At 42.2% G+C, this 17,643-nt stretch overlaps 1 protein-coding gene across 1 annotated transcript in view; it reads left to right on the top strand.

Annotated features, from left to right (window-relative positions):
• MRPS9 (mitochondrial ribosomal protein S9) overlaps positions 1-310 on the top strand; it is a 39,891-nt gene extending 39,581 nt beyond the window's left edge. The window contains exon 11 of the mRNA XM_026657352.1: positions 101-310. Coding sequence (XP_026513137.1) covers positions 101-192 — 92 coding nt within the window. The 3' untranslated portion in view covers positions 193-310. The remainder of the gene's footprint in view (positions 1-100) is intronic.
• Positions 311-17,643: the final 17,333 nt, after the last annotated feature.

The raw sequence follows: 17,643 nt of genomic DNA, 5'->3' as shown, positions 1-17,643 counted from the left end.
ACACACACACACACACACACACACACACACACACACACACACACACAATATTAGTGAATGCTGTACTTCATGAAATGACTGTCTTCATATTGTCCTGTAGCTGGACTACTGACACCTGACCCACGTATCAGGGAACGAAAGAAGCCTGGTCAAGAGGGAGCCCGCAGGAAGTTCACCTGGAAAAAACGCTGAGTCTAACTGGAGCAGATGTTAAGTTATGTGTTACAACAGTTTCAAAACATCACCAACTGTATGATTTCTTTACAATCACTGTTGTGTAAATATATCTGGTAATACATTTTTTGGTTTCTAATTACTGTGTTTTTCCTCTTTTTTTAAAAAAATGAATTTCTTTTAAGTTGCAGTCAGTTAAAAGATTTTAAAAGTTGAAAATTGTAAAGTCTTTTGTCTGATCTATGAGGCCAAAATAATTACACCTCCCAGCTGCTGTGTAGACATACCCTTAATGATGGACATACCAGATGCTTACTGCGCCTGAGTGAGGAGCACATAACAGAGAGAGATGCCATATGTAGAGCCTTTTCTAAGAGAATCCAGAGAGCTACTGAGTCTTCTCTGAAAATGTTCTTGAGGGAGAGATCAGTGCATCCCTCTTTAGACCCCAGAATGCCTGGGGCAGAAACTTCTAAGCACTTACCATCAAAAAGCATGCCCGCTAGCTCTTCTACTTAGGAAGTAGAAAGAGTTGCTCCTAAAAACCTATCCTCCTCCTCCAGTAAAATCTCGGGGGATGGGAAGGAAAGAGCACCGAGCACACACAAAGAAGAAATCTAAGTTTCTTTCACCAGGTCCTTCCTCTAGGAGCCACAAATCCTCTCAATCCTCAACTGAAAAGGATAGTACAAGGTCCCAAACGGATCCCTTTGGCATACAGACAGGTAGCAGTCACCATGCCTCTAAACCGACTTCCTTGGTACTGCGAAAGTTGCCAAGTACTAAGATCCCCAGTACTGTCAATTCTGGTACCAATGCTATCTTCCTGTCTGACTTCAGCACCAACTGATTCGGTCCCGAAATCCTATATGGAGTCCAAAGACCTACTGATATCTACCAGATTCCTCACTATTTGCAATAATAAAGGTACATCCTTCAGTACCGATCGCTGGCCCTACACTGATACTGAGCACATCAGCAGTACTGACCAGAAGCAGCACACGGGCAGTCTGGGGCAGCATTATTCATTCTAGTCCTCCGGTTCAGAGGGCAGTAGTAAGGTTTCACTAGTTTGTTCCCTGGGGTCTAAGTATTCAGGCCAGTAGAAACTTGAGATGGAGCTGATGGCTGAGTTTTACTACCCTGGACGTGGAAGCTCAAAGAAGGAGAGTACTCCCTACTATCTTCCCCCTTGACCAATCTGTCCCTTATACTTATGAACACCTAGGTCTTTGGTCTTCTAACATGATGCAGCCCAGTAATGTCTACATTCCAATCTAGCGCTAGATCCCCTTCACCACCACCTCACAGGGGAGCTTTACAGCCAGCCCAATCTGCTCTTTCTGTCAGCTGAATAGACTGGTAATGGCTCTCATGAGGAATCACAGACAGAGGACAATCTCATGCTGGCTCCCATATCATCTCCTGATTGGGCTGGGACACCGAAGATTCCAGTGGAGGTGGTCCAGGAAAAATACACAAGCTCCTAGACATCCTGTACATCTTTGTTCCTGGATCTCTTGCAATGCCTATCACCAAGGGACATTTAGAGCCAGCTAAATTGCTCTGGCAGATGCCTGCTGCTTTGGCACTAACATCAAAAGGGGAAGATCGTCACTATCAAGTGCCTTTCTAGGGCTTCGGGGAACTTTATACGCACCCCACCTTGGGGTCACTAGTTGTCACCAATTGGGAGGTCTTAGCAAAGTCAACAAAAATCAACTCAGACAAGGAGCCCAAGAAATTAGACATAAGAAAAGAGGTATCTCTGAAACTTTCCACCTTCCAGGGACGAGAAACACAACTGCAGATCTCTTCAGCAGGGATTTCATATACCAACATGCGTGGTCAATCAGGAAGATAATACTCTTCCAGATCTTCCACCAGTTGGGGTAGACAGTAATAGATTTATTTGCAACCAACCTGAACAACAGAGATTTTGTTCCGGGTTGGTCTGCAGCCTGGGTTCTATTACAGATGCCTTCTTTCTCCCCAGTCCACTCTACCTCCAATATACATTCCCACCAGCTCAGTTCATCCCAAGAGTACTGAAAAGGGATAAGGTAGACCATTCCAATGGCACTAGGTTGGCCAAGACAGTACTGGTTCACGGACCTACATCAAGTCACGAATATCTTTGCCCCTAGACAAGGTTCTCCTACTCAGAACCAGGGTAAGTCTGTATCCCAGCCTCCAATCTTTCCACCTCGCTGAACAGATGATCTCTGTTGAATACTCAGGAAAGGTCATGCTTCCAAAATGTCTAAGCCATCTTAATGAGCAGCAGAAAACAATACACTAGAGCTGCATATGTAGCAAAGTGGAAGAGGTTCTTCAATCTGGGCACCATCTCAAACACTTACCATGAGATATACAATGATACAATTAAACAGAGGGAGGCTGCTTTTATATGTCCTCAACTCAGCGCACACACAAAGAGTAGGGACACGTGCTATCCATTGGTATTGCTGGCAAAAGTCCACTTCGAGTACATTGGGCGCCCACACACCTGCAGTGCACAACACATATTGAGGAACAAGTGTTACTGTACAAGTAACTTTTTTGTGTTTTATCCCCCCCCACACACACACACACCATTTCTATGATGTTTGGAGCACCACCACTACAGACTTCTGGGCCCTGGAAATCATAGAGATGAAATATTACCTCCAATTCCAAACCATCACCCACCTTCCCTGTCTCTTTTCAGAGATCCCTCTCACAAGAACATGCAACATCAGGAAGAGCAGCCACTTCTAAATCTCAGCTCAGTAGAACATAAGAACGGCCCTACTGGGTCAGACCAAAGGTGTCCATCTAGCCCAGTATCCTGTCTTCCAACAGTGGCCAATGCCAGGTGCCCCAGAGGGAATGAACAGAACAGGTAATCATCAAGTGATCCATCCCCTGTTGCTCATTCCCAGCTTCTGGCAAACAGAGGATAGGGACACCATTCCTGCCCATCTTGACTAATCGCTATTGATGAACCTATCCTCCATGAATTTATCTAGTTCTTTTTTGAACTCTGTTATGGTCTTGGCCTTCACAACATCCTCTGGCAAGGAGTTCACACAACGCAATGTCTGTGGAAGAAATACTTCCTTTTATTTGTTTTAAACCTGCTATTAATTTCATTTGGTGACCCCTAGTTCTTGTGTTATGAGAAATAGTAAACAACACTTCCTTATCTACAGTCTCTACACCAGTCATGATTTCATAGACCTCAATCATATCTCCCCTTAGCCATCTCTTTTCCAAACTGGAAAGTCCCAGTCTTATTAATCTCTCATATGGAAGCTGTTCCATACCCCTAATAATTTTTGTTGCCCTTTTCTGAACCTTTTCCAATTCCAATATATCTTTTTTTGAGATAGGGTGACAACATCTGCACACAGTATTCAAGATGTGGGTGTACCATGGATTTATATAGAGGCAACATGATATTTTCTGTCTTATCTATCCCTTTCTTAATGATTCCCAACATTCTGTTCACTTTTTTGACTGCTGCTGCACATTGAGTGGATGTTTTCAGAGAACTTTCCACAATGACTCCAAGATCTCTTTCTTGAGTGGTAACAGCTAATTTAGACCCCATCATTTTATATGTATAGTTGGGATTATGCTTTCCAATGTGCATTACTTTGCATTTATCAACATTAAATTTCATCTGCCATTTTGTTGCCCAGTCACCCAGTTTTGAGAGATCCTTTTGTAGCTCTTCGCAGTCTGCCTGGATCTTAACTATCTTTAGTAATTTTGTATCATCTGGAAATTTTGCCACCTCACTGTTTACCCCTTTTTCCAGATCATTTATGAATATGTTGAATAGCACTGGTCCCAGAACAGACCCCTGGGGGACACTACTATTTACCTCTCTCCATTCTGAAAACTGACCATTTATACCTACGATTTGTTTCCTATCTTTTAACCAGTTACCAATACATTAGCCTTTCTGAGTGTATAGATCTAAGATTAACCAGTTGGGCTCAATAATAAATGGGACATATTTAGTCAAAATCAGAGACGAGTGAATAGACAAAATATCTATATTGAATTGCACAAATTGCTGTTGCTTTGTATACCAGCCCTTCTCCACCACAACTTGCTGCCCTGGAGATACTTTGCTAAAGCTCTACCTACTGGAGCAGTCCATAAGGGAAGCATCAGATTCCAAAAGATGTTTCTGACTCCAAAAGGACTCTCTTCCCAGTGATACCATTCCTTCAATGCTCCTGCAGGAAGGGCCTCTCCTGTTGCCGGTACTGAGAAGGGGCCAGCAACTTCTTTAGGCAGCTGTCCTTATGCCTCCAAACTGAATTTGGCCTTGACTGGGAGTTCAGTGCCAAGGACTGGTGCTGCCTCCACCATACTGTGGCAGGGAAAATCTAAGCTGTGCTCTAAGGGTGATTCACGGCACCAATCCTCTTCCCCAGAACTAGAAAGAACAAAAGTTTTAAAGAGAGCCACAGGCCTTCTGATTCTTTTAAACCACAGGTCCTGAAGCCTGATCACTGTGGACAGGCCGGTGGGACTGATTCTTTGGCTCACCTGCTCTGTGTGGAGCTAAGTCCCTTCTGGCACCAAAGGACCCCATCTCATGAGGGACAGTTGAGGGGAGAAATGGGTAGCTTACATTTTTTGTGGTTCTTGGATGAAGTACCTCAGGAGTTCAGAGGGAAGGTTTCTATTGTCACTACTCCCTTATTCGCAAAAGAAAAGGGGAAATGTATCCTATCCTTGACTTGAGGGAACTAAACAAATTTATACACTTACTCAAATGGAGGCAGGGGATGATAGACACTAGCCTCCATCATCTGCTCACAGAAGCTCAAGGATTAGTCCATGGCTTTTGACCTTCAGGAAGCTTATTTTCACTTTTAGCTATTCATTCAGCCAGTTTCTAGTGGGACACTACCAAATACAAGGTGCTGCCTTTCTGCCTGTCTAAAGCCTCAAATATATTCACAAAATGCTTGGCAATAGTGGCGGCACATCTGAGATGACACATCTACTCATACTTGGATGAATGGCTTCTGAGAGGGAAATCCACACAGGAAGTTTCCAGTGTGCTGTCTACAGTCCTCAAATTATTCCATGCCTTAGTGTTGAGAGTCAATCATCCCTTTACTTCAACCCAGTCCGGAGGATTTATAGGGGCTCTTCTCATTTCAAATCAGCAAAGGCATATCTTCCTCTAGACACAGGACCGGCTCTAGGCACCAGCAAAGCAAGCACATACTTGGGGCGGCACAATTCCAGGGGCAGCATTCCGGCCATTCTTTTTTTTTTTTTGCTTTGGCAATTGCGTTCTCGGAGCTTGGGGCAGCAAATTTTTTGCCGGGGGCGGCAAAAAACCTAGAGCCAGCCCTGTCTAGACAGGTTTCAATCACGTTCCTGGCCTCCATAGTTAAGGAGAACCCAGCAACAATAGCAAGAAAATACCTCAAACTATTACGTCACATGGTATTGTGACACCTCTTGCCAGACTTCACCTCTGCCTTCTCCAATGCTGACTGAGGTCTGTTTACCAGCCCACCAAACACCATGTGGCAACTTATCTCATGAAACCAAATCCTATTTTATCCTCCCTAGACTGCTGGACAAATCCCCAGATGGTCTACAAAGGGGTACCATTCTGTACCCCTAGCCCCATGATGATACTTATTATAGTTGCCTTCACAGCAGGTTGGGGAGCCAACATAAGCCACCTAAAGACTCGATGCATACGGTCCTTCAAAGAGTCTGAAGATCTTTGTATTTTTCTTCCCCTTCTCCCTGACGGTCAGGTAGCCCCTTACTGGGTAAGACATTGACTCTCAGAACTGGTCTGTCCACACAGTTGCTGATTCTCTCCCCAGTCTACCAGAACTGATGACAGGTTTTCCATTCAGATCCCACATCTTTACACCTGACTGCCTGGAAGTTGGCTGGCTGAGTACAACAGACAGGGATTGTTCCACAGAGATCTCAGAAATCCTTATAGAGTGAAGGAAGCCCTCTCCAAGATCAATCTACTTCCAGCAGGGCTTCACAACATGGTCTCACCCCATTTCAAGCCTCTATTCCTAAAATTCTGGATTAAATATTCTAGTTCAAGATATCAGGCCACACCACCAGCTCTATCTGGGTCCATTTGGTTGCCATTTCAGCATGTCTCACACACCCCTTCAAACTTATGCAGGGTTCTCTTATCCCACAATTTAAAAAACTCTAAAAGGATGGGTTCATGCTTGTTTCCCAATTTGGGAGCCTCCCCTTTCTCCTTAATGTTTTTCTTACAGACCTCCCCATCCCCATCTCCCCCTCCCCGCCCCACAAACACTTACCCATGTGCTCTCTGCACCACCTCATACTCAAAACCACCTTTCTGGTAGCTATCTCCTCAGCTAGGAGGGTTAGCAAAATTCAAGCACTAATTGCAGACTCTTTTTATACTATCTGCCACAGAGATAAGCAGTGCTTAACTTGTAATGAAAGAGGTGCCGGGGCTCAAGCAATTATTTTTTACATTCATAACTGATGTAACAAGCCCATAAGTGCCAGGGCTATGAACTGCCAAGCCTTGAGGTGCCAGGCTCAGCCCTGGCAAGTCCTGGCACAAATTAACCACTGGAGATAAGGTAGTGCTGAGGCCCAAAGCTAAGTTTCTTACCAAGATGGTGTCTGATTTTCATTTAAACCAAACCATCAATCTGTCCATTTTCTTCCCCAAACCCCACTCAAATCTGGGAAAATCTAAGGGCTACACTTTGGCTCAAGACCCCTTCATTAGTGTTTAGACAGGATAAACCCATTCAGGAAATTTATTTGTGGCATTGGGGAAGGCTGTGAAAGTCAGTTAATCTCTTCCCAGAGGTTGTCCAAGACCTGGCATATATGTGAGTGTTCAGTGGAGAAGGGGTTGGACACTACGGAGGAACGCTTCAAAGGACTCAGGGACTGGGGTACACCTACTGTTAACTTGCAAAGCGAAGGAAGAGCTGGCATTGCCCAGAGGAGAGTGTTTGGGTGGCTAACAGGCTGGTGATGTCAGGGAGCTGACATCCAGTTAAACACAAGCAATTCTCCGTTTTGCTGGAGGCAGGGGGGTAACAAGGTGTGTCTCAGTCCTGGGCTCCCTGAGACCCATCAGACACACCCTCCATCTTTGCTTCTTTGGAATCTGTGTCTCCTGGGATTCTGAATTGGTGAAGGAACAAGAATGTTTGTGCCTGCTCTGCTCTTTATGCCCTTGGGGGGGCTAGGAGAACAAGTTGGCCACAGGCATGGCCCCAATGGACACTGCTATTCAAAAGATTCCTGTTCCATATGTATGAGGCACATGCACACTGAGAATGGCATCCATGCAGACACAAACCTCTCAAAGAGCCACAGTTACTGTAACTATTGTTTTTCCTTTGGCACAGATGCACATAGGTAATGGGTAAGGATATGATTTGCTCATAGAGGTCATGGATTCCATTACTTTAACAGATGTCCACAATTGCTTCGGCTTTGGCTTCCGCCCTGCTCGGGCTCCGGCTTCAGCCCCACTGTGACCATACCCTGATTTTGTACATTTTTACCATGACTATTCTGTGAATTTTGCCTAATTTTACTGTGACAAAATCGCATCCGTGGTAATGAGGAAAACTCTTTCACTTCAGAAAAAGGCCTATTTACTCAGTTTATGTAACTCAGCATTAAACTTTCCCACTGTATTCAATCCCTCCCCTTCAAATCCATGGAGCCAGTGTTGCTGCCACTGCCTGTCTTTTGCTTGCTGAACTGAAATCACAGAGTGAAAATATTTTAAACTGATGGGGAAAAAGAGAAGTTTTAATTCAGGAAAGCATCCTTATTCAGGAAAGGTACTTCAGCAGATGCTTAAATTTAAGAATATGCCTGATGGTTTTCCTGACTCTGGGCCTAAAAGTATAAATGTGCTTGGCATGCCTTCTGCTTAACAATGTATCGGTAACAAACAGCCTTTTCCAACCCTTCCTGAACCTACCCTCAGAAGGTGGGGGAGGGGAACAAACAGATGTTGACACAGCAAATATTAGCTTTACTCCAAGACAAAATTAATGTTCATTAGAGTCAAGTTCCAGTAACTTTCACATTTCTCTGTAGGGAAGTACTGATTCCTAATGCAGAACTGTATGAGGATGAGACATTTTCTGCTCTCCATTAGTACCACTCTTTTGCCACAAGATGGAGCAGTTTACAACCTAATGAAACCAAGGGTATTTCCAAAAGGAATGTTTAAGTATTCAGGAAGAAAATAATGATGAATTACTTACTGAAAGTACAATGAAAGATTAATGCAAATGTAAACATCTCTTGAAGATATTAATGGATTAATTCAGTTTTTGTTTCTAAGGCTTTTGGCAGGTAACTTTCCCTAATTGTTGAAATAATGTTGTGCAATAAGGCTAGTTTTCAGCAGACTCATTTCCATTTATAAATAATTTCTTTGAAGGTCCCTGAACCCATGAAATCACTTTCTCTTCTGAGAGATATGTAGGTTGATGTTTGAAACCTGACGTTGGAGCAGTGGTACCGTAAGAACCACCACAAAGTTAAAAGAAGTAATCGCTTTTAAAACTGGAAGTAATATTAGCCTGCTGGTGAACAGACATGACCCCAATGCACCATTTCAAAAGAGCAGAGGGTTTTGTGAGGAGAGGATGGGCGTTGAACATATTTATTTTTAAAAGCCCTTGATAATTTCCCACAGATTTAAAAAAATGTCTTCCAAGCCTGGGGAAAAGTCATTGCTGCATCTCCTCTAGAGAGTGTTACTTTTAAGTAGAAAAGGACATCTTCTAGGCTTCTGGGGGAAGTGTGGGACACTAGAGAAACCAAGAATGTAGCAAAAGAGCTACAAAGGTTTTTGCTTGCACCTGTTTCTTATACACGAAAATGTTAATGTCTATTCTAATGATTTAAGACTGGTGTACAGCAAGTGACATACCATTCTTGATTCTGGTTGCTACTCCTACCAGCAAAACCAATTTCATTCCAGGTTATTAAGGCTGACCCACTGTCCTAAACATATGTTGTTGTGCCTGAATACTGGGGGCTCAAAGTCCAGAATATGATCTCCCAGACCACAGATGCTGTCATATACAGTAAAACAGTATGTGTTAAAAATAGAAAATCTGAATTTCTATGAATTTTTTGACTGTCACAAAATGTAGTTTGCTCTGTGTGTGTGTGTTATTGATAGCCTGATTGGTTGACAAAAATGAATGGGCCAGATTCACAAATGTACTTAAGTGCCTAGAGCTAAAACCGCAAAGGTACATAGGCATTGCAATACCTAATCCCAAGTGCCCTGCCAGCTGAGTCAGCCATCAAAGCTCCCCATACAATGCATGGGGAGAGTTAGGTGCCTAAGAAAGGGAATCTCAGATGTCAGCAAGCTGAGCAGGGAGCCACCTAATCCAGGTAGGATTGAAATGCAGAGGAAAGAGAGGGAGTAGGTCTAGATCCTCAAAAACGTTTTGGCACCTAATGCCCATTGATTTGGGTCTCTAGACATCTGACTGACAGGTCAGAGGCAGGCACTGATCTCTGCTCAGTATTCTAAGCTATGAACTCTTTTCTGGCTTTAGGTGCCCAAGCCAGGTCAGCCCATGCTCAGGCAGACAAAACCCAGCCTCATCTAGTATGGAGAAAGCCAGAGCCAGACATACCATGATAGCCAATAGCACAGTGATGAGGGCACTCACCTGGGGTGCGGGAGACCTGTTTTCAAGTCCCTGCTCTAACTAATTCGGAGCAGGGATTTGGACTTGCACCTTCAATCAGACGCCTAAGGTTCTGATCAATGGGAGTTCGGGGGCTCTGAGCCTAATTCCCATCCCTTTCCTCTGCATTTCACTCCTGACTAGCTTAGAGCTCCATGCTCAGTTTTCTGGCTTCCGAGAATCCCTAGATGCCTAACTTGCTGTTGAGAATTCCACTAGACAGCAGGGTGTGCAAGTCCATTTGTGATTCTAGCCCATATGTCTAGTATGATAAAGAATGATTGAATCTGCTGCATTTTTGTGGAATATTTTTATTTTTATATAAACAGATTTGCAGTGTTTGTTTTAAAAAATGGCATAAACTTAATTCAGAATTTTATGGTTCTATATCATGACAGACTTGCAAAACAAAGCTGAGTACTAATTTCTGGCAATTTAGCTAAGTAATAATATGCATCAACTTTCTATCTCACTAGTGTAAGGCTTTTAATGTTGCCCTAGGATGTGGAAAGTTCTGCAATTAAATCTGCACTTTTACCTGCACAGTTGATTTCTTTCATAAAATGCTCATGCATATAGAACTGAATCATTACAGAAAGTATTTATTTATATAAACACTTTTGGAGGCAAGGAAAGGAAGCAAGCGGGACAATCAATTTGCTCAGCACAAAAAAATCAGAATGCAAGAACATAAGAATGGCCACATTGGGTCAGAGCAATGGTCCATCTAACCTTGTGTCCCGTCTTCCGACAAAGGTAATATATAGTATTTCATTGACGATATTGTTTCAGATATCATCTTTTCATTCCATTCATGCTGACCTTTTAATCTATCACCAAAGTAGCTAGGTGCTGTATATGAAATGAAAATTGCATTGATTCTACCTAAAAAAAGCTCCACAGATTGTGTGCAATCCTGAATGGGTTCAAGGTTTGGGGGTTGGCTGCTAAGAGGATGTTGCCAGTCATTCTGCAGCTCTTTCACTGGGGTATCTGCCTGTGCAAAGAGGTGAATTTTGCACTGTGTCCATATATTGGCAAGCCTTGGCCACATCCTGCTCTCCACTGGTCAGGAATGACACAGCCAAGGCCCTCCACTCTTCCCACTGATGCCTACGAGTCTCACCTTTCAGGTTGTTGGCACAGTCGGTTGCTTGTAGCTGCTGTGATTTGGTATGGAGGGAAAGACCATCACGAGGAGAAATCAGGCAGGGGTTGGCAACCTTTCAGAAGTGGTGTGCCGAGTCTTCATTTATTCACTCTAATTTATTCACTCTAGTTTCACGGGCCAGTAATACATTTTAACGTTTTTAGAAGGTTTCTTTCTATAAGTCTATAATATATAACTATTGTTGTATGTAAAGTAAATAAGGTTTTTAAAATGTTTAAGAAGCTTCATTTAAAATTAAATTAAAATGCAGAGGCCCCCCCGGACCAGTGGCCAGGACCCAGGCAGTGTGAGTGCCACTGAAAATCAGCTCGCGTGCCGCCTTCGGTACGCATGCCATAGGTTGCCTATCCCTGGTCTAAGGGCTTTGAAGCCAGAGCCAGCACTGTGAACTGAATCTGAAACTGATTAGAGATTCAGAGCAAAATCCAGAGTGTCTGAAGCAACCTCTCTCGTTCATTCTCCTTAGTAGAAGACCAGTTGCAATTTCTATATGCCCTTCATGCCAGTCGCAGATAGTGCTCATTGCTGTAATCTAGGCTGGGAGTTTCAGAAACGCCTACGGCAATTAGGCTCATTGAAAGTCAGTGGGAGCTGCTCGCTTAAATCCCCTTCAGCTTGTCTACATAATGGAGTTATTCAGGAATAGCTATTCCACATTAAATTCATACACTACCCTATTCTGTAACTACTTTCATTTGTAGACAAGTCACGAGGCTCCTTTGAAAATCTAGTCTTGAAATGACAAAAGCATGGATCCCTGTATCCAGATCTATTTGTGTGAGGAAGGGGGTGCGCTCTTTGGGTGGTTGAAGAGGGAAGCTGTTCCAAACCACTATAACTATTAGATATCAATGGAGAGAAATCCAATACTACCCTGCCACTGTACACTATCTTGACAATTAGGGGAAGATATCCTCAGCAGGTAACCGCAACCACTTCCTCAAAATAAGTTCCCCTTCATAGTAGCACCATCTCCACCTTGTCTGGATTTAGCTTGACCTAACCACTTTTTTGTTCAGCCTCCTGTTCCCCTCCACACACTGGGACAGCTGAGAGTCAATATAGTCTGTACTTAAAGCACACTGCAAGTAAAGCTGTTAGAATAACTGGTTTTTTGGTTTGCTGGCAGTCCTGAAAAATCAGGAAGAAAAAAGACATTTGGGGTTAACCTAAAATAAAAAATTTGAATTTTTCGGCAAACTGAAAAGTAAAAAAAAATCATTTTGGGTTGAGTAAAACATTTCATTTAATTTTTGAGCTTTTAAAAATATTTTTTAAATAAAATTCAATAAATTTCTAATGAAAAGTAATTCAGAATGGAAACATTTCATTTAGAAAATATTGAAACAAAAAGTTCAGATTTTTTTGGATTCTTTAGGGTTTGGGTTTTTTTTACCCAAATAATTTTGTCAAAATGAATGCGTGAAATGTTTTAATTGACCCAAATCTGCATTTTTCAATGAAAAAAGTTTCAGACAATTTTTTTTGCCTAACTCTAATAGTGAATACGACTGACAACAAATAAATATGCAGTATTGTTGTATCCATGTTGGTCCCAGGATATTAGAGAGATAAGGTGGGTAAAGTAATATCTTTTATTGGAGAGAGACAAACTTTTGAGCATACACAGAGCTCTTCTCCAGGTGTAAGCTTGAAAGCTTGTCTCTCTCACTAGCAAAAGCTGGTCCAATAAAAGATATTACCTCACTCACCTTGTCTCTCTAACAGATAAACAGGAATGGATATAGATTGGGTGTGCATCACAGCAGAATTAATATTCCTAAGGAAACGTTAACTTTTTGAATTTCCTAACTTTCGGGTGCTTGATATTGTAACTGTCTTATTATTATTCATTATTTATATTCTGGTACAACTGAGAGGCCCCCATTTGTGGCCCCATTTTAGCAGGTGTTTTACCAACACATAGACTGTCTCTGCCCACAAAAAAAGGTACAGTCCTCATAGGCAAAACAGATGAAGGATATGACAACATACAAGCCAATGGTGAAGGGTGTTTTGGGCATTTGTCATGTTAAATACAAGGTGTTTTTGTTATTTTAGGGTCCTCGGCGAGAACTATATAATGAGATAGAAAAAAGGGGTGGGCTTCAGAGCCTGAGCTCCAGCCCAAGCCATAACTTCAAAGAGCCGTCTACACAGCTATTGTTAGAGCACTCTCACTAGCCTTGCTAGCTGGAGTCTGTCGACCTGGACCGTGCAGACATAACCTTATAGGTCTCCTCAGAATCTCCCCTCTTGCTTGTCCAAGTTACCTGACATTATAGGGGGCGGGGGATGGTAAGCCACTGAGGTTTTGTATATTTTAATGTAGTCAGATTTTGGACAAAGGCTAGCACTTTCCAAAGTGCCTAAGTGACTTGAGTCTAAGTCCCATTTACTTTCAATGAGGCTTAGGCTCCTAAGTCACTTAGGCACTTCTGAAAATTTTACCTGAGATCTGTGGATTTGTACATTTGAAGTTAGGCATTGATCCCAAATTGTCTAGGATTGTATTTTTCTTAATAGCCTTACAACTTTCAATAGATACAACTTTCACATTAATTGGGAAGAAGCTTTTTTATGTTGCTTCACTAGCATCACAGTGTCCAGATGGTAAATGGAGAAGCCTTCTTCAGTCATTTAAAAAACATTCTTAGACTGTAAGCTCTTTGGGGCAAGGACTGTCTGTTTGTGCTGTGTTTGTATAGCGCCTAGCACAGTGGGGTCCTGGTACATGACTAGTTGCTATGGTAATATAAATAATAATAATACCTTGGAATTTTTGGGTCGACTCAATTACTCTTGGACTTTGCAAGGTAAAGCAGTAATATATGGTACTTAATAACTCAATGACAGTGTTTCAAATTGTTAGTATGAACAGGTGCTAGATACAAATCCAAGTCAAAAGAGACATGCCCTATACCAGGGTGTTGCATTTCTATAGTCTTCTGTATCTTGGTGCTTGACTACACTACAAAAAAAGACATCGCAACATTTACAAAACACTTTTGGTTGGCACTGAAGGTTGCACCAGTAATGCTAATACCTTTGCATTAACTTGAGCTGGTTTTGCTTTTCCAATTAAACAAACATTTTTGTGGAAATTATTTTCTTGAAATGTTCCAGATTTTCAGTGAAAAATGTGGTCAAAATTACCATTTTTGGAATCTTCCAAGAAGATAAATGTACATACTTACCTTGGCTCAGCATTGGCATGACAGCTTGGGATGTGGCTGAGAACCATTTCACTCAACCCAGGTATCTGAGGGAGACAGCAGCCAGAGGAATAATACTAGTAAAACAACAGAAAACTCACACATCTAGTCACTAGTCAAGCTAATCCCACTCCTCACAAAATCTTAGATCCCAAACACAGGTTACAGTAACTTTCCCATTTTCCCCTGAAGTGATGCACTTTTCTATTATAGTGCCTTTAGAGATCACCTCTCTCCTGGGGATGTTACTCCACGTGAAATCAGCTGAGGTTCCTCTCTCCTTGGAATGTTACAGGTGAGATCAGCTGAGGTTCCCATAAGGTCATATGTTGCCAACTCTCATGATTTGATCACGAGTTTTACAATATTTGTTGCTTTTCTTAAAGCCCCAGCCAGGACTTGGAATCTGGAATATGAGAAGCTCAACTTTCTTTTTTTTTTTTAAAGTATATGTTTCTACCTTGGTTGCAGAGAAAAACTTGAGAACATGAACCCTAAATGCTCAAAAACCCAAAGACAAATAAATTCACTCCCAATTTTATTATTATTTTTTAAATCTCATGATTTTTAAGCCAATCTCATTATTTCTGTAGGCTGATTTCGGAATGGTTGAGAGTGGTAATACTGAGATAAGTCCCTAGACTTGCATGGCTAAGGGCAGGGTATTCCGTGCAGAGGGTCCTTGACTCTGGAATCAGCTTTTCCCCTTTGAGCTGACAAGCCCCCAGTTTGTTGACTTTCATGATGTGCTGCCTGGCCCCATTATTTATTCCGGGTTCCCTGAAGAGATGGGCCCAGTGTATTTTGTGCCCTTGTTGCCAAGAAGGCTAACGGCATTTTGGGCTGTATAAGTAGGGGCATTGCCAGCAGATCGAGGGACGTGATCATTCTCCTCTATTCGACATTGGTGAGGCCTCATCTGGAGTACTGTGTCCAGTTTTGGGCCCCACACTACAAGAAGGATGTGGAAAAATTGGAAAGAGTCCAGCGGAGGGCAACAAAAATGATTAGGGGGCTGGAGCACATGACTTATGAGGAGAGGCTGAGGGAACTGGGATTGTTTAGTCTGCAGAAGAGAAGAATGAGGGGGGATTTGATAGCTGCTTTCAACTACCTGAAAGGGGGTTCCAAAGAGGATGGATCTAGACTGTTCTCAGTGGTACCTGATGACAGAACAAGGAGTAATGGTCTCAAGTTGCAGTGGGGGAGGTTTAGGTTGGATATTAGGAAAAACTTTTTCACTAGGAGGGTGGTGAAGCACTGGAATGGGTTACCTAGGGAGGTGGTGGAATCTCCTTCCTTAGAGGTTTTTAAGGTCAGGCTTGACAAAGCCCTGGCTGGGATGATTTAGTTGGGAATTGGTCCTGCTTTGAGCAGAGGGTTGGACTAGATGACCTCCTGAGGTCCCTTCCAACCCTGATATTCTATGATTTCCTTTGTAGAGATGAGGGTGAGACTTGTTTTTATTTTATTGCTTTTTTTAAATGTGTGTGTGTGTCCTAGAAATTGTGATAGGCACACTATGGAAATCAACAAGATAAATAAGGGCTTCCATTTATGTGAAAACCATGTCAGAGAGCTTATGCAGCTTAGATTGGCTTGTTTAGCCACAAACCAGTCCAAAAAGGGGACAGTTGATTCAGACTTCCTGCTTATTTTTGGCAAACAAAGGACAAAGCCACATCACTCGATCAGGGATACTGCTCCAGATTTAGAAAACCTGAGGACTGTGCCTAACAGCTAGGCAGGTGCTGAGCTGTGATCACTGTTACTAATTGATTAATGTGCATATGCTATTATTGCTATTCCTTTGGCTCTCCTACCCTTACCCCGACCCACTTCTCTCTTCCACCTGTTGTTATTATTATGACGTTATGAGCTTAAAGGGGAAGGGATTGTCATTTCCTATGTTTGTACAGTGTCCAGCACAACAGGGTCCCCATCTGGCTGGCTCATAGGCAGTATTGCAATAAATACTTGGCACTTATGCAGATAGAGCTTTTCATCAGAGTTTTTCATCAGGGGAAGGGATGCCTCAGTGGTTTGAGCATTGGCCTCCTAAACCCAGGTTTGTGAGTTCAATCCTTGAGGGGGCCACTTAGGGATCTGGGGCAAAATCAGTACTTGGTCCTGCTAGTGAAGGCAGGGGGCTTGACTGGATTGACCTTTCAGGGTCCCTTCCAGTTCTAGGAGATAGGCATATCTCCATATATTATTATTATTTATCCATACATTTCAAAGTGCTTTATAAATAGATCAGTATCATTATCCCTATTTTACGGATGGGGAAACTGACATTGAGAGCTGAAGTGACGTCCCCAAGATACCCAGCAGGTCAATGGCAGAACCATAAATTGAACCCAGGTTTTGAGTCCCAGCCCAATCCTCTGTTAATAATGATCAATGGCAAAAAAAACAACCCTATGTTAATGCAGAGTTAAGGTGGCTTGGTGGTATGTTGTCCCCTTGCAGAACTCTGAGTTGAGCAAAACTCAAATATCTGAAAAATGGTAAATGCACAGTTTCAGCGATGCCCCATTATGTTCTGTTACCACACATACCTTTAGTCTGGCGACTCCACAGTAGCTGAAATGCACAGGCTCTTCACTTTCACAAGTGCATTATTTAGTGTAAAATTATTTACACTTTTACAGAATATTATTTGTATTGTGGTAGTTTCATTGATGATCAGGGCTCTGTTGTGCCCCAAATAGCTTATCATCCAATACCAAAATGCTTTATTTTAATATAAAGCTTATAGAACCAATAAAAAAGAAACGGGTCTATTGTACCAACTGAGAGAAAAAAATATATGTTGTATAAAGAACTCACAAAAAATCAAAGCTCCATCTTTTTGGATAGAAATCTGTATTTGCATTGAAGGCACCAGACTTTTTTCCTTTAAATTTTCCCCTTACCAGTATCATTAAAGAAACATGGATGTTATTTCACAAGATGAAACCCAGCTTATATTTATTATATTTCTGGCTCATCTCCTTAATCACTTGGCCATTCCATGTGTGTATATGTAAATGTCAGTTGTGCTGGATGTGGCTGCTAAATTTGTCATGCTGACACATTTTCAATAAGGCTGAGTGGGAAAAACCAAGACCACTCATGTGGGAACTTTTACCAAACATTTCTTTGGAATGTGTGTATGTGTGTTCACTTTAATAAGAAGCACAGTAAGTAAGCAGATATATAAAGCAAATAATTGTTTAGTTCAAAGCATTCAACTGAGAGGTTCCTAGCTGTGTCAGTATTTAAAGCATAATGTAGAATGTAAGCTGAGAATTACATATTTCTAGAGACACGGAGCAAAGCATTCTGGAATAATGCTGACTCTATA

The sequence above is a fragment of the Terrapene carolina genome, unplaced genomic scaffold (assembly GCF_002925995.2).
Source record: "Terrapene carolina triunguis isolate 2854851 unplaced genomic scaffold, T_m_triunguis-2.0 Scaffold21, whole genome shotgun sequence".
In the NCBI taxonomy this organism is placed as follows: domain Eukaryota; kingdom Metazoa; phylum Chordata; order Testudines; family Emydidae; genus Terrapene; species Terrapene triunguis.
The sequence above is the reverse complement of the archived record's forward strand: the minus strand, read 5'-3'. Positions and strand labels throughout refer to the sequence as shown.